General features: G+C 35.9%; 1 protein-coding gene across 2 annotated transcripts; it reads right to left on the reverse strand.

Moving 5' to 3' along the window:
• Positions 1–20003: 20003 nt before the first annotated feature.
• On the reverse strand, positions 20004–25468 carry LOC113358461 (spermine synthase-like). Of its 2 annotated transcripts, none has more exons than XM_026602047.1 (11): positions 25244–25468; positions 24459–24674; positions 24322–24363; positions 23594–23670; positions 23373–23495; positions 22441–22545; positions 22266–22338; positions 21953–22024; positions 21327–21522; positions 20626–20755; positions 20004–20316 (listed from the first exon to the last, which is right to left on the reverse strand). In XM_026602047.1, the coding sequence occupies exons 2-11, from the start codon at positions 24643–24645 to the stop codon at positions 20248–20250; spliced, it is 1074 nt and encodes a 357-aa protein (XP_026457832.1). In that variant the 5' UTR covers positions 24646–24674; positions 25244–25468; the 3' UTR covers positions 20004–20247. The 2 variants fall into 2 exon arrangements, with proteins under 2 accessions (XP_026457832.1, XP_026457833.1); XM_026602048.1 differs by lacking the exon at positions 25244–25468 and adding an exon at positions 25148–25164.
• Positions 25469–25854: the final 386 nt, after the last annotated feature.

The raw sequence follows: 25854 nt of genomic DNA on the forward strand, positions 1-25854 counted from the left end.
AACCTTTGGTTGTTGATTGTCATTGATTGATCTTTGGATATTGGTCTTTAGTACCATCCAAGTTATTCCTTGTATTTGATAAAGACTCGCTGATTGTTATTAGCTTGAGTAAAGATCAAATCAAGAGAAAGATATTAACTCCTCGATATATTTTAATCTAGATTGAGTCTGACTGTCTAGTTGATTCTCTAGAAAAGTATATTGGAGTTAGTCCATACAGATTTCTAACTAAAATATTGGATGGGGCTGTTAGACCCCCGCTTTTTCAACACCTATTCCTCATTATAGCCAATCCAAATCTGATGGAAACTTAATTTTCGTATCCGTGTTAATACTAGGGTATGACCCGTGGGGTTGTTGATATTATTGCTTATAAATACCCTTCATTTTGGTTGACTTTGCACAAATATCGCCTAAGGGTAAAAAATAACAATTTTTGGAGTCCACTAAGACAGCTGCTTCCACTTTCAGAAGCAACCTGTATAAAGTTGTGTCCAATTCAGGAAAAAACTTGTGCTAGCTGCTTCCACTTTTTAAATGTGGAGGTATTTTTTAAGTTGAATAAGGGTATATTTAAGAGGTATATTTGAGGGTATTTAAACAATAAAGTAACTTTAATAACCCATTTGATGGCTATTGCTCTTTCGTATTTGCAGCTCAGACACCTGATACGGGTCAAAATTGACATAATGATACGGGTCAAATTAACACATAGAAGAAATTACTTACTTGGTAAAATTCGATTACTAAATTCAAGCAATATAGAGCTTATCGCATAATAGGTCGAGAGCATTTTATAGTTCAACATATTGCAATTGAGTCGTTAAGTTAGTTTTTATGTTCACGAATTGATTTACTCAGTACACTAACAAGGAACTTATCAATAATAAGATTTGATGAATTATTTTCTAATTATCTCGCGTACATGTGGTCGGTCCGCAAACTGGTTTATTTTGAGATGTTTATGAGTAGTGAATTCTAATTATTAGTTGTCGTATTGCATAAGCAAGTACATTCTATTTATAATTTTTTATCATTATGGTTTGTATCCTGTTTTTAAAGGTTTTAGTGTAACGCTTCTAAAATGGTCACGTATTCGCGTCAGAAAGGTCCCTGACATCAAATGCATATATCACACAGTATTTTAGTGCCAATATATACTAATAAGATTTCATGATTGAAGATAAGATATGGTTCGATTTATTGTGATGCTTGTTTATGGATTGGATTTCATGAGGGATGACTGTTTGATTTATCTTTATATTATATTCAATAAAATAAATTTATTGATTTTCCGTAGATTGTTTCATGAGAAAATTGAGAAAATCTTTAATTGTTTTTGTGATGAAAAGGTTTCTGGATGATAAAGAGAATCGTTGGTGAATTAGATCCAACAAGTGGATATGGAAGATATCGTGATCTATTAGGTGTTGTTGCTATAGAAAAGATGCAAAGATTTGATCAAGAAGAAGCTCATTATGATGAATCTGTTAATTCTTATAAACTATAGCTTTTGTTCATGTCGAACAAGATGCCAGCTTTTACTTTATTGTGCAGGATGTTGTCCGTCTTACTTTTATCTTTGTACGTTGACTTGATGTATGTACTTTAGTAAGTTAAATAATCTTAATGAAGATAATTGTATTTGAGTTTGGCATGTCTACAAGGAAGAGATAAAATGATGAATAGAAAAAACATAATTCTTGTCGGCTATCTCCTTTACACTTAATTCTCGTTGGTTATTCACTTGAGACGCATGTGCACCTTATGATTAAACATGTCATTATGCATGTGCAACTTTTGATTACACATCTATTTTTTATAGTCCTATTTTTTATGGTTTCTTTAAGTTGGTTATTGTTGGATCCATTGTGGTATGGGTTTTATTTGAACTGTTTGAAAAACTACGTAACATCATCTCAAGCTTAGAAGAAAATCCCTTAGAATTGAATCATATTTTGGGACGTGTTAGAAATGAACTTAGTGTTCATTTGTCCTGGTGAGCAATCAATTAAACTCAAATACTTATCTCATTCAAGAATGTTTGAGGTTAATCGACTGCCTGCTTGGCAGGTGAACTCTAAGTAATATGATTATATGTTGAAAGCTTACAATGAAACTGCTCCTCAAGAATTTGAAATCAATTAGCTTTTGTCACTCCCTATTTCAGCAGGTATTGCCTAATTATTTTCATCCATGTTTAGTTTTTGGATTTGGGTTATTACCTCTAGTTTATATTGACTAAGTCTAATAACGTAGTTAAGTGCTTTGTAACATAGTTGAGTGCTTCAACTTTTGAGTACCTGAGTAACATGTTTTTGTTGTCATGCAAGTTGTTTACTATTTTCAGGTAAGCTGGACTTGAATTGCAAAGTAGTCTGAATTATGGAATTTGGTATTGGCAGTAAGAGAAACTGGAACTATGCGAGTTTTAGGTCTAGGATGAGACCAAATAGAGTTTCTCTGAGCAGAAATATCCTGGACTAGAAGATTTACCTTCAATTATATTGGTTGTAGTGAAAATCACTTAGGTATGTAACCTCATATTTTTTCTTCTTGCCTTCCTTATTCGGCATGTGTAGCATGTTCGACTTAGAATCATGCGGACAATTGGTCTTAATCATCCATGATGTCCATTCTATTTAGCTTGCATGCTTGATATAGTAATCAACCAATATTTATAGCTCCATCCAGTTATATTTTTGTTGTGTACTTTGATGCTCAATATCTATTAGTTTCATTCGATTTAGGTGTTTCCTAGTAAACCTTGTGATATACACAAATATGCATGTGTAACTCCTAATTACACAAGTCGGGTGCATGTGTAACTCCGAATTACACTAGACAAATACATTTATAACTTCTAGTTACACATAATTAAATGAACAAACCATACAACCAAAAAATTGTGCATGCCAGTTACACGGGCTTTATGGATGTATAAGTGCTGAGAACACATGTTGTATGCATGTGAAATTGTGTGTTCACATGTCATATTTTGGTATGTATAAATTGATTACGTCTATCATATACAAGTCAGATGTATGTGTAATTGTTTATTACACCCGACATATGCATGTGTAACTCCCAGTTACATCTTACAGATGCATATGTAACTCCCAGATACACTAGTTGATGCATGTGTAACTCCTAATTACACATGCTAAGATAAGTAATTTTTTTTCTTATTATATGATAAGATAACTCCTAATTGTTTATCTTAAAATGAAAGGAACATTTTTATTATATGATGTTGTGGCTTATTTATAGGATTTCGTTTTACATATCTAATGTTTTAACTCGTTCAATATGTTTAATTGATAAACAGAGAAATTATTGTAAATGAATATTAAATTAATGCGTGTATTTTTTTGTATGTTTTTTTTTTTGCCAAGTCAAAAATATATTAACAGAAAAAATATTTACAAAGAGTTTATAAGAAAAGAGGTCACAAAAGGACCCCAAAAACTTATAAATTATTTAAAACGACAATAATACTCATTAATTAGGAAGATCAATATAATTGAAGAAATCTGGTCTTCCCTCGAAGCTTATTCCTTCACCATCACTAAGAAGAAAACCTCTTTTAGCTATTTTATCCGCAGTAAAATTAGCCTATCTAAAAGTATGTTAAAAACTGACTGAATCATATTGAGAACAAACTGTGAGCCAATGAACTTTTCCAAACCAAGGTATAGAATTCCTAGTGAAAAAGTGGGGGTCTAACCACACCCAATATTTTGTTCTGCAATCTGAATAGATAAACTCCAATATACTTTCAAGAGAATCAACTAGACAGTCAGACTCAATCTAGAGAAAAGTATATCAAAGAGTTTATATCTCAATTTCTCAATTCAATCTGCAATCAGCAAATAGGAATTTGCGAGCCCGATTGAATAAGAGAAATAACTTGGACAGTATCACAAACCAATATCCAAGTGTCAATCAATTCGATCCACAACCCAAAGGTCGGATTCAAGAACTGATTGAACTTAATGCACAACCTGTGATATTTCTATTATATAACAAAATATAATGCGGAAAAGAAATAACACAAACACCAGAATTTTGTTAACGAGGAAAACCGCAAATGCAGAAAAACCCTGGGACCTAGTCTATCTTTAAACACCACACCATATTAAGCCGCTACAGACACTAGCCTATAACCAATGAACTTCAGACTGGAATGTAGTTGATCCCTAATCAATCTCACACTGATCAAGGTACAGTTGTGCTCCTTACGTCTCTGAACCCCAACAAGATTCTACGCACTTGATTCCCTTAGTTGATCTCACCCACAACCAAGAGTTGCTACGATCTAAAGTCGAAGACTTGATAAACAAATCTGTCTCACACAGAAAAGTCTATTGGAATAGATAAATCTGTCTCCCACAAAAATACCTACGAGCTTTGTTCCGTCTTTTGATAAATCAAGGTGCAGAGGAACCAATTGATAAATCATACTTATATTCCTGAAGAACATCCTAGTATTATCAATCACCTCACAATAATCTTAATTGTATGGAAGCGAAACAACATATTGTGAAATCACAAACGATGAGATGAAGATGTTTGTGACTACTTTTAATCTTACCTATCGGAGATAAATCTCAAGCAAATCTTAGCAAAGATAAAACTCAATCACGACAGTAAAAGTAAGATCAGAACACCCAACTACAGAGAAAATAGTTGGGTCTGGCTTCACAATCCCAATGAAGTCTTTAAGTCGTTAACCTACAGGGTTTCCTGAAAAACCTAAGGTTAAAGGAGAATCGACTCTAGTCGCAACTAGTATCACACAGGAGGTGTGGGGATTAGGTTTCCCAATTGCTAGAGTTCTCCCTTATATAGTTTTCAAATCAGGGTTTGCAATCTTAGTTACCTTGGTAACAAAGCATTCAATATTCACCGTCAGATGAAAACCTGATTAGATTCAAGCTAATATATTTCAACCGTTAGATCGAACTTAGCTTGTTAAACACAAATAAAATGTACCTTCATTTAGGTTTGAGTAACTGTACCTAAACATGTACACTATGTTGGCTCAAGAGTAGTTAACCGAAGTGAGCTATATGAACACTCTCATATCAACCTCATTCATCATAACCACAACTAGTTCAAATGACTCAAATGAAACTAATTATAGAGTTGTTCAATTGTTATGTTTTCATAGAAGTATACAAGAACACAATTGAAGCAAAATCGGTTTGATTTACTCGAATCAATTTATGAACATTATAGTCACGGTTTGCAAAGAATACATTCCTTATTATATAAATGTTTTAGTTCATGAACAAAACGATTTTAGAACTTTAACCACTCAGGTACGCAAACGGGTAAGCATACTTAAAGTAGCCGGTCTGAGTTTGGGTTCGCTAGTATACAAACGGGTACGCATACTTACAAACACATCAGAAATTTTCGGACCCAAACCCTTCGCCAGTTCGTGTATGGGCATGTGTACTTAGGTACTCGGAATTTCACAACTAACAAGTACGCATACAGGTATGCATACTATAGTTCCGGTCATGGATCACATACATGAAAGAATGCATACTATGTTTATAATCCAATGAAGGTTTAAGTGTTCTAAACTCTATTTCAATCATTGAAACTTTCTTAGAGGATGACAATAGTCGTTTTCACACACTATTAGCATCAAAGCAATTTTCAAGTTATTGAAATAATCATAACTAAACATTCCAAGTCTACATCAAATGATTGTGTCACACAAACCATGTAAGATGTTACTCGGCGATTTTCACATGATCATGTTTTGACTTTCGTCAAGAATATAAGATGAACTTGGTTGAAGCGAAAGCTTACCAACACATATTTCGAGAAATATGTAAGCGAGTTAAACTCAGCTCGAAATCTAAAATGTGGGTAATCGAATACTATATAGTAATACGACTTTTGTCTCAATATAGGAGATAAAGTAGAAATAAACTTTCCAAGTGATAGATGAGTTTTAGTCTTCACATACCTTTTGTTGATGAAGTTCCACAAGCTCGCCTTAGTAGTTTTTCGTCTTCAATTGATGAACGTCGTGAAGTATAATGCTCAACTACACAATCTATCCTAGTCCGAGACGTCAGTATAAGTAGACTAGAAATCAAGACTTAGAGTTTTGATCACTAACATTGACAAACAAGCTTGAGACAGCAACGTTTGCGAGTTCGACCGAGCAGTGCTCTAACAATCTCCTCCTTTGTCAATTTTAATGACAAAACTATCAATACATATGGATTAAAAAATAAATAAAATTTGTAGCTTCTCATCCAAATGTTTGATCTCCTTGGTTCTTTAACATTACTCGAAATCTTCGTCACTTCCAAGTACTCCAATGATTCTTAATGTGTTCAGCTCAACATCATAGTTGTTGAAGATCTGTAGCTATAACAATGAGAAAACGGTTGTTCTCAATCGTTGTTATACAGTGTCATAGTATTATTACGCAGCATCAAAGTTCAACTGTATCACAACTTTGACAACAATACTATGATGATATGTATCACTCCCTCTTAGTCAATACTTCATCTCACAATGAAAACCACTCCCCCTTACATAATGATCCGTAAATCATATGTATTTGTAGTGTGAACTACACATTAATTCTCCCCCCTTTTGTCAATATAAATTGGCAAAGGTGCGAAAACTAGTGGGATACTCATGAAATTTTCATAGAGATACTTCATGACCAAAAGAGAGCAACATACCAACTTGTTTCGATGATTTCACATAGTCAAAACTTAGTGTATTCATCAAGGAGTTTATAAAGATACAAGAAAACTTCTTCAATATTCCACAGCCGCACTCCCCACAAAAATTTGGCAATTAAGCACAAGTTCAATTAAGAACTCTCCCCCATAAAATGTCATTCCCGAAAGAACAACAAGAGCGACCTTGCTTTTACAAGAAAAGAAGGATTTCTTTGGACATTAACAAATCACATGAAACATGAATTTCTATCCAAAAATCTCAATTGAATTAACCACAAGGAAAATGATCAATTAAATTAGCCATGCTCAACATAAGAGAACTTACGGAGCAACACAGTATATACACAAAGATGTGGACCAGGGAAGGACCAATACTGCGGAATAATCAAAGATTCATTCTATTTTTCATCACTATTTGCACAATGACATATAATAGACTTAATATTTGTAAACAAAAGTTCATCCTATCTTCCATCAATATTTGCATAAAGACATAATAGGCTTAACTTTTGTAGTCAAAAGTTCTTTCTATCTTTTATCAATATTTTCATACCGACATATAATAGAGTTAACTTTTGAGCAAATATGGGACAGTCAAGGTTCACGGACGTAAACAACATATCCCATAACAATTTGCAATATATAAAACCATAAAGATTAAAACTGCAAAAATCATTTTCCAAATAAACTTTAGAATTTAAATAAATAAATCTAAAAACATTGCAAGATGAAAATGTTGGCAATAACTATGTGTACTCACAATAATGGCTATTCCAAACCTTAGTTATCCTTCTTACACAAGAATAAATTCTCAAAAGAAGTTTTCTAGACAATAATCAAAAGCAACTCTAAAGGAGAAAAAAAGTTCACAAGCTAAAATCAGCGTTTATAAACGGAATCTTCATGGATTTCAAGACCTTCAAGCTTGTGACAGATGGTATCGACTGCATCTTCGCACACGACACACTTCTTGAGACGATCCTTAACATGTGTCTTCATGAGAGCAACGTCAGAGCTAACCTTTTTCAACTTAGTTCTTAACATATCAAGGTTGTTTAAGGTATCAACAAGAAGCAGTTTTGCATCGTTAAACTGACCGATAAAATCTTGAACAACTTCAACAAAAATCTCTTCATCATCCTCAACGTCTGAAAGATTATCAAGATATTGAGTAGAGGTTTCATTGACTTCCACAAGAGATATTTTCTCCTCTTCTTCGAAACCAAAACCCTTATCAAGAAAACCTTTTGCAAAGTTACATGATCCCGAAGGAGATGCCATTTTTGACAAGAAAAATAACCTGGAGTACACGTACTCTTCAAAAGTTGTTATTTAAATGGTTTCTCAGGAAAACAGATTTTAGGGTTTCCAAAGATTGGTTCGTGATATGTACCATGGGTACCCGTACGAGCGAAAACTTGGCCCATAGGAGAAAAGAACCAAACCAACGAAGGTGCAATCCAAGGAGACTGTTTGCAAGGCAATATTTTGCCGAGTGAAAATTTTCAAAAGTCTTAGCTCGATAAATTTTACATTCTCACAAGAGAAAAAATTTAGAGCATAAGAATAGCATTTTGACATAACAAAATTTCAAGAAGAAGTTAAAAAACAAAAGCTTGACAAGACAAAAACACAAATACTTATGCAAAAATGTTTGTGAATGATAATCTAGATAAGAACTATAAGACAATAGCTAAATAATCAGAAGAAAATTTTGCCATCAAGTATACCTGACCATATCTCACTCAACCAGAATTCTTGTGAGTGAGATTTCAACCTTGTGATCAATTAGCACAAGTATGAGCCTTGAGATCATCAAATGAACGTTGTTTTTGGTTAAACCTCTTTCTCCTGATCTTCGGAGGAAAACCGTTATGATGCGAAAAGTTATCATAAAATTTACTATCATCAAAATACGACGCATAGTATGTTTTCTTACCCGAAGAATTTTTACTACACGGAATTGACAGCCTGTTAATGATTTCTTTATACCCTTCAATTATTAGATTTAGGTTGTCTTCCATATATCCATTTTTTCTTCCTTCTTCTGGTACCTTTTTCACATCAAGAACAACATTATCTCCCTTTTTAATAGAAGAAGATCCTTGATCTCTTCTTGGACGAATTGGTTTAGGAAGACTATTTCGCATTTGAACATTTGAGGAACACCTCGAACTGACTTTCCTGGTAGGGTACACAGGGTGAGTACTAAAACCAATTGGTATAGACATACAAATGTTAGTTACACCTTTGAGAATTAAATCTAAGGTGTGTTGAAGACGAATAATATAATTCTCATTCAACCTCGATTTCCTCTCGTGTTCACCATGTCCTTTTGAATCACAAAAGAGACACGATTTCTGATCACCTGCGTGATTAGACAGAACAGTCTTAACACCATCTTTGGGAGATGTCTTCCTTCCATGTGATGTGGATGTTCCTTGATTAGAGGAAGACATAGACACATCCTTTTTAACATGAAGGGATTTTGATTTTTCTTCTGGAACTGAATTTTTTACAGTTAAATCAGAAGAAATTGGTATAGTGGACTCTTTGGAAAATTCTTGAACAGACAGTTTGGGCAAAAGAAGTTCAATTTTCAAAGCATCCTCTTTAAGTTTTTCCTCAAGCAGAGTTCGTGAAGAACAGACTGGGGCATTTTCCTCTTAAAGGACCTTTAGAAGAGAGTCACGCTCATGTATTATACCAACAAGGACATTGACTTTGTGATTCAACCGGTTGACATCATCAGCCTGGATTCTAAAAAGCTTTAGTTAGTCAGACTCGTCAGTAAGGTAATCCGGGTAACACTTGTCAATGGAAGTCTGTCTCGTTGGAACGCTAGGTTCGTCTATATTCGAGATTTACAAATCTTTCTCTTTAATAGATTTCATGGAAACCGAACTTTCGTTTCTGGTGATGCGTTTATCAGAGATAACACTTTTGTCCATATTCAGATCGCTACAAACACAGACTTATGAGGTCCTAAATGTGTTTGCCTGCTCTGATACCAATTGAAAAAGCGGGGGTCTAACAACCACACCCAACATTTCGTTCGGCAATATGAATAGATAAACTCCAATACACTTTCAAGAGAATCAACTAGACAGTCAGACTCAATCTAGAGAAAAGTATATCAAAGAGTTTATATCTCAATTCAATCTGCAGTTAGCAAATAGGAATTTGTGATCCCGATTGAATAAGAGAAATAACTTGGACGGTACCGCAAACCAATATCCAAGTGTCAATAAATTCGATCAACAACCCAAAGTTCGGATTCAAAAACTGATTGAACTTAACGCACAACCTGTGATATTTTTATTATATAACAAAATATAATGCGGAAAAGAAATAACACATACACCAGAATTTTGTTAACGAGGAAAACCGTAAATGCAGAAAAACCCCGGGACCTAGTCCAGCTTTGAACACCACATTGTATTAAGTCGCTACATACACTAACCTACTACCAATGAACTTCGGACTGGAATGTATTTGAGACCTAATCAATCTCACAGTGATCAAGGTACAGTTGCGCTCCTTACGTCTCTGAATCCCAGCAGGACTCTACGCACTTGTTTCCCTTAGCTGATCTCACCCACAACCAAGAGTTGCTACAACTCAAAGTCGAAGACTTGATAAAAAAATCTGGCTCACACAGAAATGTCTATTGGAATAGATAAATCTGTCTCCCACAGAAATACCTATGAGTTTTATTCCGTCTTTTGATAAATCAAGGTGAACATGAACCAATTGATAAACCAGACTTATATTCCCGAAGAACAACCTAGAATTGTCATTCACCTCACAGTAAACTTAATCGTATGTAAGCGAAACAAGATATTGTGGAATCACAAACGATGAGACGAAGATGTTTGTGACTACTTTTTATCTTGCCTATCGGAGATCAATCTCGAGCAAATCTTAGAGAATATAGTACTCAATACGATAGAACAGTGCAAGATCAGAACACGCGACTACAGAGAAAATAGTTGGGTCTGGCTTCACTCCCAATAAAGTCTTCAAGTCGTTAACCTCCATGGTTTCGTGAAAAACCTAAGGTTAAAGGATAATCGACTCTAGTCGCAACTAGTATCACACAGAAGTGTGGGGATTAGGTTTCCGAGTTTCTAGAGTTCTCCTTTATATAGTTTTCAAATCAGGGTTTGCAATCTAGGTTACCTTGGTAACAAATCTTTCATTATTCACCGTTAGATGAAAACCTGATTAGATTCAAGCTAATATATTTCAACTGTTAGATCGAACTTAGCTTGTTATACACAAATGAAATGTACCTTTATTTAGGTTTGAGTAACCATACCTAAACGTGTACACTATGTTGGGTCAACAGTAGTTAACCAAGTGAGCAATATGAACACTCTCATATCAACCTTATTCATCTTAACCACAACTAGTTCAAATGACTCAAATTAAACTAGTTATAGAGTTGTTCAATAGCTATATTCTCATAGAAGTATACAAGAACACAATTGAAGCAAAATCGGTTTGATTCGCTCGAATCAATTCATGAACATTATAGCCACAGTTTGAAAATAATGCATTTCATATTATATAAATTTTTTAGTTCATGAACAAGCCGATTTTATAACTTTAACCACTCAGGTATACAAATGGGTACGCATACCTAAAGTAGCCGGTCTGAGTTTGGGTTCGCCAGTATGCAAACGGGTACACATATTTCCAAACACAACAGAAATTTTCGGACCCAAATCCTTTGCCAGTACGCGTACGGGTATGTGTACTTAGGTACTCGGAATTTCACAACTAACAGGTACGCATACGGGTATGCATACTATGGTTCTGGTCATGGATCACATACATGCAAGAATGCATATTATGTTTATTGTTAGAGCACTTCTCGGTCGAAATCGCAAGCGTTGCTATCTCAAGCTTGTTTGTCGGGTTTAGTTTCCAAAACTATAAGTCTTGATTTCTAGTCTACTTATAGCTAAGTCTCAGACTAGGATAGTAAGTGTAGTTGAGATCTAGACTCCACGGCGTTCATCATGCGAAGACGAAGAACTACTCAAGGAACTTGTGGAACTTCATCGACAAAAAGGTATGTGGAGACTTGAACTTATCTATCACTCAAAAGTCTATCTATTCTATCTCCTATCTTGAGATAAAAGTCGTATTGCTATATAAACTTCGATTATACACATTTGTTATTTCGAGCCGAGTTTATCTCGCTTATCCATTTCTCGAAATATGTGTTTATAAGCTTTCACTTTGGCCAAGTTCATATTTACTTGTGACGATAGTCATGTTGATTATTTCAATAACTTGAAAATCGCTTTAATGAAAAATAGTTTGTGAATAACAACTATATAACATCCTCTAAGAAAGTTTCAGTGATTGAAATGAGACTTTAGAATATGTAAACATCTTTGGATATAAACATAGAGTGTTCTCACATTTGTGTAAAAGTCCAAAACCGGGAACCCAAAGTATGCGTACCCGTACACGTACTGGCAATTTATTGGAAATCCGGGTAAGTATGCGTACCCGTACGCATAATGGCAGAAAGTTCACGTCCGTGAATTTCTGCTGGAGTTCGAAAATAAAAGCAAACTCAATCTGGTTACTTAAGTACGCGTACCCGTTTGCATACTTAGGTAGGTTACTTTCTAAAATCGGCTTGTTCATGAAATAAAATATTTATATAATAAGGAATACAATTTGAAAACCATGGCTATAATCTTATGAATCGATTCGAGTGAATCAAAACCGATTTTGCTTCGATTGTGTCTTGTATACTTCTATGAGATCTAAGCAATTGAACAATTCTCTTACTAGTTCATTTGAGTCATTTGAACTAGTTATGGTGAAGATGAATAAGGTTGATATGAAAGTGCTCATATGGCTAACCATTGGTTAACTATTGTTGAACCAACAAAGTTTACACGTTTAGGTACGGTTACTCAAACCTAAATGAAGTTACATTTCATTTGTGTATAACAAGCTAAGTTCGATCTGACGGTTGAAATATATTAGATTTACTCTAATCAGGTTTTCTTCTAACAGTGAATATTGAATGCTTTGTTACCAAGGTAACTTAGATTGCAAAACCTGATTTAGAGACTATATAAAGGTGTTGATGGTGGATTTTCAGCAAAGGGTAAAACCGTAAAATCATGAGGCATGTTTTTGACACGACTTTCAGGCATGAAACGATTCATATTTTACGAAGCCTTGATGAATATGTTGTCTAAAAGCCCCACTGGCTGAGTGATTCGACGCCTGGCACTTCATCATGCCCTTTATGCAAATTAACAGTTCCATGACTGCATGAGAGAGACCCCCCTCCACATAGAAGAAACGATTTGGGCGGTTCTCCGTAGATTGAGAGCAAGAACGCCTTCAGGACGTCGGTGACACTCACTGTTCCCTGACTATGTGGAGAGACCGTTGTATAGATTCAGGCGGTTCTCCGTAGATTGAGAGTAGTAACGCCTTCAGGTCGTAAACAACACCGTGACTCCCTGATTATGCACCATTCAGAATGGATGTGACGCCGTAACTAGCTAATATTCTTTATGCAATAGATTAATTCTGCCGAGACATTCACCATTGAATTCCCAGTATGATATATTATTTCTCCTATTCCATGGTCGAATCCACAGCATGATATGGAATGACAATAACCATTGCTCTTATTCCATGGTCGAATCCACGGCATGATCCCATGGAACGTCAATAACCATTGATCCTATTCCATGGTCTAATCCACGACCTGATCCCAGGGAATGGTAATAACCATTGCTCCGATTCTATGATCGTATCCACGGCTTGATCTCATATAATGGCAATAAACAACTGTATTATCTCATTACTCCGATTTCATGATCGATTCCACAGCTGATCTCATGGAATGGTAATAGATAATTTTATTACTCTGATTCTATGGTCGAATCCACGATCCCATGGAATGGTAATGCCGGTTTTATTATTCCGAGGTCATGGTCGAATCCACAGCTGATCCTATGAACTGATAATAAATAATTACTCATTTTGTTACTCCGTTTCATGAATTATTCTCCACTGAATTTCATGAATTAGTAATAAATTCTCAACAACCGGGCATCTGGACCATGACAGAGTAAGCCTCACAAAAATGGTGCAAGTGTACTCGACAATGATGCACGACTGAGCGCCTGGATGCACAAACGAGCATCAAAAAACATGAAAAGATGAGGGATCCTACACAAAACTGGAGAAAACAACAAATAATAATAAAATAATAAGGGGCGCCCAGGGGCCGGACCCACCGGCCGGCCGACCATGCCCTAGCCGTGGCCGGTCCCATGCCTCCTTTATTATTTTGCCCTATTTTGTTATTTTCATGAACTCATGAAAACTCCTTGATTTTAGCAACTTTCCTTGATTTTATGCAAAACTCATGAATTTCCCATAACTTCATGGATTCATGAAATAATATTATAAAATAAGGAAAGATGTGCGGAACCGGGTAACCTAGACGGCCGTCCATGCCCAAGCCGTGGCCCGTCCCACACCTCACAATCCCTATAATTATTGTTCCCCAATCTCATGAAACTCCTCCGTTTCAACAAAACTCATGGATTCTCCATAACTTCAAGGATTCATGAAAAATAATATTATAAAATAGGGAAAGGTGTGCGGGACCGGGAAACATAGCCGGTCGGCCATGCCCTAGCAGTGGCCGGTCCCACGCCTTGCAATCCCTTGTCTTTTATAATTATTATTTTCCTCAATTCATGAAACTCCTTGGTTTGAGCAAAAATCATGATTTCGTCATAACCTCTCAAATTTTGCTCGAATTATGAAAAATCAAAAGCCAACATGGTCACACGACCGGCTAGCCTCCCACGGCAATTTCAAATGTTAAAATACACTTATTTTAATATTTACAAAAAATTGATCAATTGAGCATACATGCTCATTCTGACAAAAAATCAAGAATTTCAGTCAAGATGAAACTCTTCTGAAAATTCACAATGTTGCTCGAACGCACATCAGAAAATACTGAAACTCTCAGTACGGAGACACGGACACTACGGAAATGCGTGCATGCCTTCATGACCGACCTGAGTCATCCCTAGGGATTGCACAAAGCCGGTCCCACACGTTTTCATAATTCTGACTTAATTTGCTCAATTGCTCATATTAGGCCCAAACTATCTCCAACCAACCCGGGGATTTCTCAAACGGCCAAGTGACCATCGAGAGTAGGTCCCATGCTCTCTTGGTCGGTCCCCATCTTTCATACCTAGGTTTTATCACCTAATGCTGAAAGCAACAATATTTCAGTAAATGGTGAAACCGGCATTTAATCACCATTCTTTCACCAATCCTCAAACTCAGAACCCTGGTGCATGCTCACTCAAGCACTGGGCACCACATGGACGCCCATCATCCCATGTGGTAGGTCCCTCTATCACTCATGACTTATTTTTAGCGATTCATCAACTATGATCTGAAATTAGGGTTTTGAATAAAATGTTCTACGAATTGTCATTCTGAGCAAGATTCAGGAACTAATGAATTTATATTATTCAGCACCCAACATATGAATTAATCATGTAATATTTGGTAGTCTACCAATATTTTAATATTTTATTAGGTCACGTCACCAATGAGCATACTTGCTCAGTTGCTCAAATATTGATCCAGCTATCAATATTTGGTAATTTATCAGTAATTTGTCGAATTGAGCATACTTGCTCAATTGCACGAACAAACTATCAACATTCACTATTTTATCGAATTGAGCAATACTTGCTCAGTTGCACGTCAAATCATCAATAATCATTAATTTGTTGAATTGAGCAATACTTGCTCAGTTGCTCACCAAATTCTTAATATTCAATAATTCGTCGAATCGAGCAATACTTGCTCTCGCTCAAATACTGGTCAGTAATTCAACAATATTGACGTCCCATCAGAGAACTACATGTTCGATCCATGAATCGCTGAGCATTCACTACTTATGCTCGATTCAATAAAATCTAGACTCACTGTCCAAACAGTCAACAACTGACTAATCAATACACGTCTGTCATACAGACTCCACGATTCGTGAGACATCAATCACGTCAAATTGGGGGATAACAACTAGGGTTTTGGTCTGGCGACCTACAACACGTGGGTTCATCCACAACGAGAAATGTGAGCAAGTCTTGTCAACGGTTGGAGGAGTTAGCAAAGTAGTGGGTAAATGATCAACCAAGTCTCCGCACGACCCGGAACTGGTTTCACCACGATCTCCCACTTTCCCACTCTTTCACTCAATAAACCGTCACACTTACAGGGATCAAGGTGTTCACGAATCTGACAATATAAATAAATCTCTGAATCCATGATTGAGGACAACGGACAATGAATGATCACTAGCTATCAGCAATTCTCTACACATAATTTCTCGAGCAATTACTCTCAAGAATTCGTAAATCTCTCAGAACTTATTCGAACTCAACAGTTCATCATTATTGCAGAAACCTTCAACACATCCATAATCCTTGATCGTCATTGATCCCACACAATTCTCAGCTTCCCTCCTACAGATCAACCCATTTTCCTCTTTGCGACCGAATTGACTCTGGAACGACCATTGACTTGGTTTAGGCCGGAGTCCTACAGATTGATCTCTCGAATATAAGCACTCCCTTTGCAGTGCATCTGTGTGAGGTTGAACAGTTTGCTCGGTTGAGGAGTCTCGACAACACGCTCGTCTCTTCAATTCCCTGAAAAACTAGCGACTCGTTTTTCCCCATTTACAAAAGGAGAACTCTAGCAACTGGGAAACCTAATCCCCACACCTCCTGTGTGATACTAGTTGCATAATCTAGAGTCGATTCTCCTTTAACATTAGGTTTTTCACGAAACCCTGTAGGTTAACGACTTGAAGACTTCATTGGGTTTGTGAAGCCAGACCTAACTATTTTCTCTCTAGTTGCTTGATCTGATCTTGATGTTTCTATTGTGATTGAGTGCAATCGTAAGATTGGCTTGAGATTTATGTCTCCGATAGGCAAGATAGAAAAGTAGTCACAAATACCTTCGTCTCATCGTTTGTGATTCCACAATATATTGTTTCGCTAGTCGATTAAGATTATTGTGAGGTGATTGATATTTCTAGGTTGTTCTCCGGAAATATAAGTCTGGTATATCAATTGGTTCATGTTCACCTTGATTTATCAAAAGACAGAGCAAAACCCATAGGTATTTTTGTGGGAGACAGATTTATCTATTCCTATAGACTTTTTTGTATGAGACAGATTTGTTTATCAAGTCTTCGACTTTGGGTCGTAGAAACTCTTAGTTGTGGGTGAGATCATCTAAGGGAATCAAGTGCGTAGTATCTTGCTGGGATCAGAGACGTAAGGAACACAACTGTATCTTGAATCAGTGTGAGATTGATTAGGGTTCAACTACAGTCCAGACCGAAGTTAGTTTGTAGTAAGATTAATACACTGTGGTGTTCAATCTGGACTAGGTCCCGAGGTTTTTCTGCATTTGTCGTTTCCTCGTTAACAAAATTTATGGTGTCTGTGTTATTTCTTTTCCGCATTATATTTTGTTATATAATTGAAATATCACAGGTTATGCGTTGAATCGATCAATTGGTAAATCTAACCTTTGGTTGTTGATTGAAATTGATTGATCCTTGAACATTGGTCTTTGGTACCGTTCAAGTTATTTCTCTTGTATTCAATCAGGGTCGCAAATTCCTATTCGCTTGATTGCGGATTGAATCGAGAAATTGAGATATAACTCCTTGATATACTTTTTATTAAGATTGAATCTGACTGTCTAGTTGATTCTCTTAAAAGTATATTGGAGTTAGTCCATACAGATTGCTAAGCGAAAGATTGGGTGAGGTTGTTAGACCCCTGCTTTTTCATTTATAATCCAATGAAGGTTAAGTGTTCTAAACTCTATTTCAATCATTGAAACTTTCTTAGAGGATGAGAATAGCCGTTTTCATACACTATTAGCATCAAAGCCATTTTCAAGTTATTGAAATAATAATAACGAAACATTCCAAGTCTACACCAAATGATTGTATCACACAAACCATGTAAGATGTTACTCGGCGATTTTCACATGATCATCTTTTGACTTTCGTCAAGAATATAAGATGAACTTGGTTGAAGCGAAAGCTTACCAACACATAATTAGAGAAACATGTAAGCAAGTTAAACTCAGATCAAAATCTCAAATGTGCATAATCGAATACTATATAGTAATACGATTTTTGTCTTAATATAGGAGATAGAGTAAAAATAGACTTTCCAAGTGATAGATGAGTTTTAGTCTCCACATACCTTTTGTTGATGAAGTTCCACAAGCTCTCCTTAGTAGTTATTCGTCTTCAATTGATGAATGTCGTAAAGTGTAATGCTCAACTATATAATCTATCCTAGTCCGAGACATCACTATAAGTAGACTTGAAATCAAGACTTATAGTTTTGATCAGTAACATTGACAAACAATCTTGAGATAGCAACGCTTGCGAGTTCAACCGAGCAGTGCTCTAACATCTAGTAAACGCCTCCACAACACTAGAAGAATCTGACCTGATCAGAACAAGTCTCCAACCCCAAATAACTTCCCATTCAAGTCCAACAATAACACCATAAAGCTCAGCCAAATAGTTAGTCGTAATACCTAAACCGATTGACATAGCTCCTACAACACCGCAAGTATAATCCCTGGCTACAACACCTGCACCCACCACTCCTGGATTTCCTCTCGCCACACCATCACAACAAAGAAGCAACACATTCTCATCCGGATGAGACCAAAAACATTCAACTGGTTGAGACTCACGCACCTTCCTATGACGCACTTTGAAGTGGTCTAAGATGAGTAACTCTTGAATTGAATTCTCCTTATAACCTCGCAACATAACTGCATAGCCTTGAATCAACATCAAAACTCTCTTTTGAAAGAAAAGAAAATTAGACCGTTTGTTCTCAAATTAAGCTTTATTTCGCATAGCCCACAGTTCAGACTCCACCAAATTAGCCACCAACCAAAGATCTTTCACCATTATAATCCTCCCCTTAGGTAACTTATAAGAAACAATAATGTTATAATTAGGCATAAGACTAAAAATGCTACCAATCCAGTCCCATGCACGAGTAGGAAAACAACAGCTCCGGAGAACATGCTCAAGAGATTCTTCACTGTTATTGCACAGGTAGCATATGTTGGCTATGCTGATTTTGAATCTCTCCCGCACCTTATCTTGAGTGGCACAAGCTTCCCTTAGGAACTTCCAATTCTGAGCAGCTAAACAGGGATGGACAAAATGTCTCCAGATAAGAGACACACCCTCAAAAATTGGGTAACGAGCACGAACTAACTCCCTTGCTGATGAATAGAGAAAAAGCCTTTGAGGTATGACATCCAAACACGAACATCCTCTCCACCTTGCGGTACTGGCAATTGAGCCAAATCAATGCCAGCAGCGATTAAGTGGTTCAAATGCACTTCCGGAATTACATATTCACCATTGATTAAAATGTCACTAACTAGGATTGATCTGTCCAAGTTCTGAGCATCAATCAAACTAGCAATATAAACATTAGTACACCAAATGTCAAAATAACTTCTGAATACACATCCATATACATGTGTAACTTCTCATTACACATGTCATATGGATGTGTAACTTCTGGATACACATTTCATATGCATGTGTAACTGTTCCATGTCGTTAGTTACATATCCACATGTATGTGTAACTTCTCATTAAATGTCATATGGATGCGTAATATCTGGATACACATACCATATGCATGTGTAACTTTTGAGTGCGGCGATGGGTGGTTATGGGTAGTGATGGTTGTGGTTGTCGGAGATGGTGATGGGGACATCATTCTTTTAATAATTTCTGGTTTAAATTTGAAAACGTAAAGATATGAGCTTCTTTTAATATTTTGGGACCTAAATTTAAATTTCTTTAATTAAGGGCTTAATATTATGTTTTAAGTACTGAATGGCTACCAAGTAGCGGCAAGTAGCATAGCATGCATCCACTCTTTAATCCAACTTTTAATAGCAAGTGTTTTTGTTACTATATTCGAAATTCGCCGATCCACCCGCATCCACTCGGTTCTAAAACCCGTCATTTTAATGAATTCGACGCAGGTGGTACCCGCATCCGTTGTTCAACCCTACCGCCGAGTATAAAATGGGTTCCATCTGTCTCACAAGTCACAGGTGGGTGCGGCCCACTAGGCTATACATGAGAATTAAGAAGAAAAAGAAATATGAAACATGGAAGCATAGGAATGTTTAGATTGTCTGCAAGTCGAGCAGAATTTGATCAAAAGGATTAACACAAAAACAGTCGTTTAAATCGTATTTCATGTCTTACACCGCAAGAGACTGAATTATAGAAACCACCTTATATAGTAAGGAAGTAGGGAAGTAATTGCGCGTAAATATCACCCAACTTGCTCAAACGGCACGTTGAATATCACCTAACTTGCCCAAACAGTTGTAATTCATTAACTTACAAATCCCTTAGAGCACTAACCTCCCTTTTCAAAAATGATGGTAAGGCGAACGCTGCTGAATGCATCTGTCAATCATAAGGTTGACAGTTAAACAAAATTGAAATCAAAGCACATATTACAAATTACAAATTACACGAATATGAATATAATACAGAAAGAAGAGAAAAAATGAACCATGCATTATGAGCAAAAACTACTCCCAATCCAAATAAACACTGAAATGCTAGCAACGCAATAATATACGTGAAACTTCTAATGCGACGACTAATGAGTAGGTCTTGCAAAATTTTGGTAAAAATAAAAGTAGGAACTCTATGGTCTGCACATGGTTTGAAATATTAATTAAATAGAGGTTTTATTATCAAATAGAGTACCTCTGAGTTGTAGAACATAAGATCCCTTCCATAATTGACGGCTAATTCCAGCTTCTCAATAGGATTTACAGGATTCAAAAAATCAACAGGTGGTCCCTCAGTTGTGCATAAGAGAAATCCAATAGCGCCACTGCATACCCAAAAGGAGAACTATCATCAAATACTACTAGTATATACTGCATATATCATACTCTTGTAATTATGAACAAATGCAACCATGCTAAGGAGGGTGATTTACCAAAGCTATCATAAAACTTGGGTACTGAATCAGGCTCGATAATAGCAGATCAAGTTTAAAATTGCACAGTACACCAATTAGTTCAACAACAAAATTCAAGTTAAGATTCATATTCCCCTCTTATCTTTTATTCTTATTTCTAATTTCCTCGTATATTTTGTTTTTCAAACATCATAAGCTCGTATTTAACCTAATACATGTAGTAAACAATTTGTGCGTGAAACAAAATACTAATTGATATTAATCATATCTCTAGACGATTACTGTAAGTAGTTTAACAAAAATGTCAAGCTTAAGAGAAAAACTACAGTAGGAAGGCTCTTCATAAGTCATATTTTAACGTTGATATTTGCTACATAGCCTATAGAATTATAGGGAAATCTTAAACGGCCGCGCCAAGTTGGACCTCCAGATGCATATAAAAGTCATAAATGATAAGACTGGATATAAGATGGACCAATACCTTGGATATGTAGGAACTGATGCCCAAGCATAACGGACAGAGCCCTTGAATGTTTCCCGGCAAATAGTCATCATGTCTTCAATAAGATGTGTATGAAGCCATAAGCTTTCAGCCATATTACAAAGAACACCACCTGGGCGTAACGCTCTTGCTATCATCACAAAAAATGGTTTTTCAACAAGTTCCTGAGCAGGACCTGAAACAACGAAGTATAGGAACAAGAAGAGTCCCATTTAATTTCACTTATTTCTTCACTTCATTTACACTTGCACAGCTTCAACGAATATAATGATGAAAATTTATCGAAAGGAAGAAATAGCAAATGTGGCATTCAGCAAAAAAAAATGCAATCTATATATTGGTCAACATTGAAGGTCTAAAGACCAATAAGAAAAGCGAATATCTTTGGCAGTTTTAGATGCGTGATATGGGTCCAACGAACTTAAGTCTAGAGGGAAACAATATATTTACTTGTAAGATTAATAGTTTGCTGGTAATTAGTTAGCTCTACAAGTTGTCCCTGTCAAAATATATTGGTTGAGATTCTTTGCATCATCTACTAAAAAAAAACCTACAAAGATGATAAAGATTAAAGGAAATATGGGGACAGATAAAAGAGCACCTACCAACAGGGTCTGACGAATCCACAATAACTGCATTGTAGATCCCTTCGCCCGCATTTCGTAAAAACTCAGTAGCTGTAGCAGTACGCAAAATCAATCACAAACTAATCATAATCAAGTTGCAAACAGTTTTTCTGTGTAGCCAAGTTGCAAACTAGTGTTGAAACCAAGTTGCCAACAGTTTTACAGGTTTAGCAGCCAGCAAAAAGAAGCGTGACGGTGAATTAATCTTATTTAAATCACTTGGTTCAGCAAAAATTTCAACCATCAACTATGGCAAATAGAGAGCAAAAAACAATTACAAAAGCTAGCATACCATCTCCGACATGGAGTTGTACGCGGGGATCCTCAAATCCAACAGCTAATTCTGGAAAGTACTTCTTTGACACCTGGCATGCATGGTTTAGCTAATTAATTAACTTGGTGGAAATGACGAGAAACAACATAGAAATCATGTGATAAAGGTATATTACGCATCGCACTGCACTTACATCTATGACCATCTTATCTATCTCACAGATATCAATGACCTCTACAGACTTATGACGAGCTATTTCCCTAAGGACCCCACCATCGCCGCCACCTACAACCAGGACCTGCATGCATTAATTCCATAAGTTTAGCATATCAGTTCGTTTCACAGATGCAATTTCACATAGACATACTAGAATAAAAACAATATCTCCTAAAAATCCAGCCTTCGAAATTCCAACCATGCGCTGAACATTAGACTAAATATATAGTCATAAGATGAAATATAGAATTAAAATGAGAACTGGCACCAAATATATAAATGCAAAACAATGAGAGACATTGAACTAGGAGTGGGTTTGCGAAATATTTCTTTACATAATAGTGTCTGAAAACCTTCTTCACCTATTAATCAAAGTTAATCATAAAGGACTTTGTGTATTGTCTTTTACTTCATGATCACTAGAGTTAGCTTTTTCGTTATAATGGTTTCCTTATAATATATTCATGCTCCCTACCTCACGAAGCCCATTTACTTGACTAGCCTGTCATCCATTATTGCACGAAAAGCATGTCAAACATCAAGCTTTTAGTTAAACAAGGAGAACATACAGAGAGCAATTACTTTGACAGAAAAGTGTAAGCTAGTTTTAACGGAATTCCTTGGGCCAAAGTGAATCTACTGGGTACAAGCACATCAATGAGTCCAATCATGCTTCTAAAAACATATAGAGAACATACTAGAGAAAAATATCTTTGACAAGAAATGCATGTTGGTTAAAGAAATATCTTTGACAAGAAATGCATGTGTTGTTAAAGGAATACTTGTGTACAGTCAGCACTATAAAGGGCCTAATTATGCTTCTATATGAATATAGAGAGTAGAGGGAATGGCTAATTGATGGCACAAATATTAGGAATTGATGGCTAATTGATGTGTAGGCAAAATTACCCTTTTGGGGGAAGGGAGTGAACATAGGGGCAGGTGAACGATCATCTCCTGGTAGGCAAATTCATCTTTGTCAGTCAATTGAACAATGTTGTCTAGCACAAGCACTTTTCCATATGTTGCTGACTGCCAACAAAAATAGAGGAAAGAGTAAGTTGCAACAAGGAGAGAAAGAAAGCAGAAATCTCTGAAGCCAATCTGAACTTTAAAAAGCAAAAATCAACCTCGAAAACCAAAATTTCTTGATACTCTGACTTCCCTTCGAACAGAACATTTTCAACTTTCATTGAATGTGCCTCCCCTGCAAATGCTCAAGGTAAAAAAATTATCAGCCATGAAAATTAGACTCAAATCTATAAGAAAATGCAGAATATATATTATTTGCATGTGATGATGAACAATGTCAACCAGATGTGGGATGAGATGCATAAAGATATATGAGAATGCATCATCTAAAAGATTGCCTTTTAGGATATCCAAATCGAAACCTTCAGAACACAATTCTCCAGAAGAAGGCTTGCCAAACACAATTCATTGTATGAATCTTCCCTAATGAATTTGTTGTGTCTCTTAATGTGGATTGAACCAAAGGTGCTTGTGAAGTGGAAATGATGCGATTACATACAAGGAGGTGGAAAAGTCAATTCGATTTTGGCTAATATTCTCTTACTACATTTCAATAAATGACCAATGGTAAATTCCAAAAAATATGTCCAACAGTATCTAAGAAGGATATCTAAAACTGCAGTGTTGGCACTCATTGTGACAAGAGGACCCCCTCTTACAGACTACAGATACAAGTATATAGAAAAGTTCTCATTAGAAAGTAAAAGTAATATCACGTACTCAAACAAATAAAGTAGCTTTACAAAAATTGTGACTGGCATAAGCTTCCTTATTATGAACCAAATCAAACTTAAGTGACTCGCAAAAAAAAAAGGATTTATCGTACCAGGCCACATGGGATTGTTGTAATAAACCTTACGAGTTCCATCTGCAACCATAACAAAAATAACGTCCAAATTAGATCAGATTAGCAAAAAGAGTATCATACAATATGCATCAGAGTATGAAACAGAGAATAACGACCAGAGTATGACACTTGTTCTGAGAACCACCCAGAAACAACTGTGGAATGGCACTTGGAACCAAGTTCAGGCTGAGTAGCCATAGCTTTTAAGCAACAAGAATGAACAGGGGTAACTTTAACCCCACTAATCTCCTTCCCATCCATAATCTTCTGGCATTCCAAACCTGAACCTACACCTCCCGCCATGAATTGCTTTTTTCTTCGCCTACTCCAGTCTGCAACACTCCAAAGTTTTCAACATCAAAAAGAATACAATTTCCAACTATTCATATGAAAGAGCGGTGTTCATGAAAAAGATCAATCAAAGAGAAAATCTTAATCAGAATGAAGCTGTAGTTATAATTCAGTTTATATAACAACAACAACAACAACAACAAAAACACTGATGAAATCCCAAGTTTAATAGAACAATTCAAGAAAAGGTCAAAAATTGAATAAGTTCAATTTAATAAGAATTGTTACTCGACTAATATTCAAGCTTATACTCCAAACACTGATTAATTATTTTCGAAAAGAAGAAAACGATAACCAAATCTTGTCAGAGAAAAATATCAGTAGAATTTACACCCAAACAAACAAAAGCTAATTACACCAATAATCCATCCACAGATAACTAACAATAACAACCTTAACATGCGCCACATATGATGATACAAAAAAAAAATGATTACCGAATACAAAAAAATACCTAACCAAAAAAACACTAAAGCATCTGCAATTTCTCTCCATGGAAAAAACTCTACGCCAAATATACTAAATTAAAACAATAGGGATCAATTGTTACCTAGGGTTTAATCGAGTGATCAGAAGGTGGAATTTGAAAGTATAGCTCAGAGAGGCTATATTAATGAGAAAACTACTTAAAACTTGTGATCTAATAAAGAGATTACGTATAGAAACTGTTATTGGTTAGATTTAGTGGCTGCGGAAATGAGAATAAATTATGTTAATGTTTAAGAAAAATATGGAAACAGTAGGACACCTTTTTCGTAGATAGACGAAAAAGGATTTCTTTTAAGAAAAAAATTATATTTGAAGACCCAACGGTATTTATGGTGCTTTCTTTCTTTTCCGTCTCTTTAGAACTCAACAACCAACAAACACGTGGAAGAATAGTTCGTTTACACTTTGCATTTCCCACGTTCATTTATTTTCATTAGTGATTTCCTAAGTTACTTGCATTTATTCGTGTACTCACTATTTGTCTTGAAAATGTATACCTACTTCCGCTACAGTCTCCGGGGTGCGGAATTCACATAACCAATAAACAATTGTTAATAAGCCATCCCACCACCGTTTTTTCTTTTTTTTTTTTTGTTTTTTTTGGTGAATGCTGATACCGAGCAAGGATGTTAATAGGGGTACCAAATTATTTGGGGGTGTACCAATTTCCTA

This window comes from Papaver somniferum, chromosome 3 (genome assembly GCF_003573695.1).
Source record: "Papaver somniferum cultivar HN1 chromosome 3, ASM357369v1, whole genome shotgun sequence".
Taxonomy (NCBI): domain Eukaryota; kingdom Viridiplantae; phylum Streptophyta; class Magnoliopsida; order Ranunculales; family Papaveraceae; genus Papaver; species Papaver somniferum.

Coding starts and splice junctions, on each gene's coding strand:
- LOC113358461 (XM_026602047.1), bottom strand. CDS start 24,645: ATGGCGGGAGGTGTAGGTTCAGGTTTGGAATGCCAGAAGATTATGGAT. Junction 22,546..23,372: donor CACTCCCTTCCCCCAAAAGG/GTAATTTTGCCT, acceptor TAATGCATGCAG/GTCCTGGTTGTAGGTGGCGG. Junction 20,756..21,326: donor TCAGTTCCTACATATCCAAG/GTATTGGTCCAT, acceptor TTGGGTATGCAG/TGGCGCTATTGGATTTCTCT.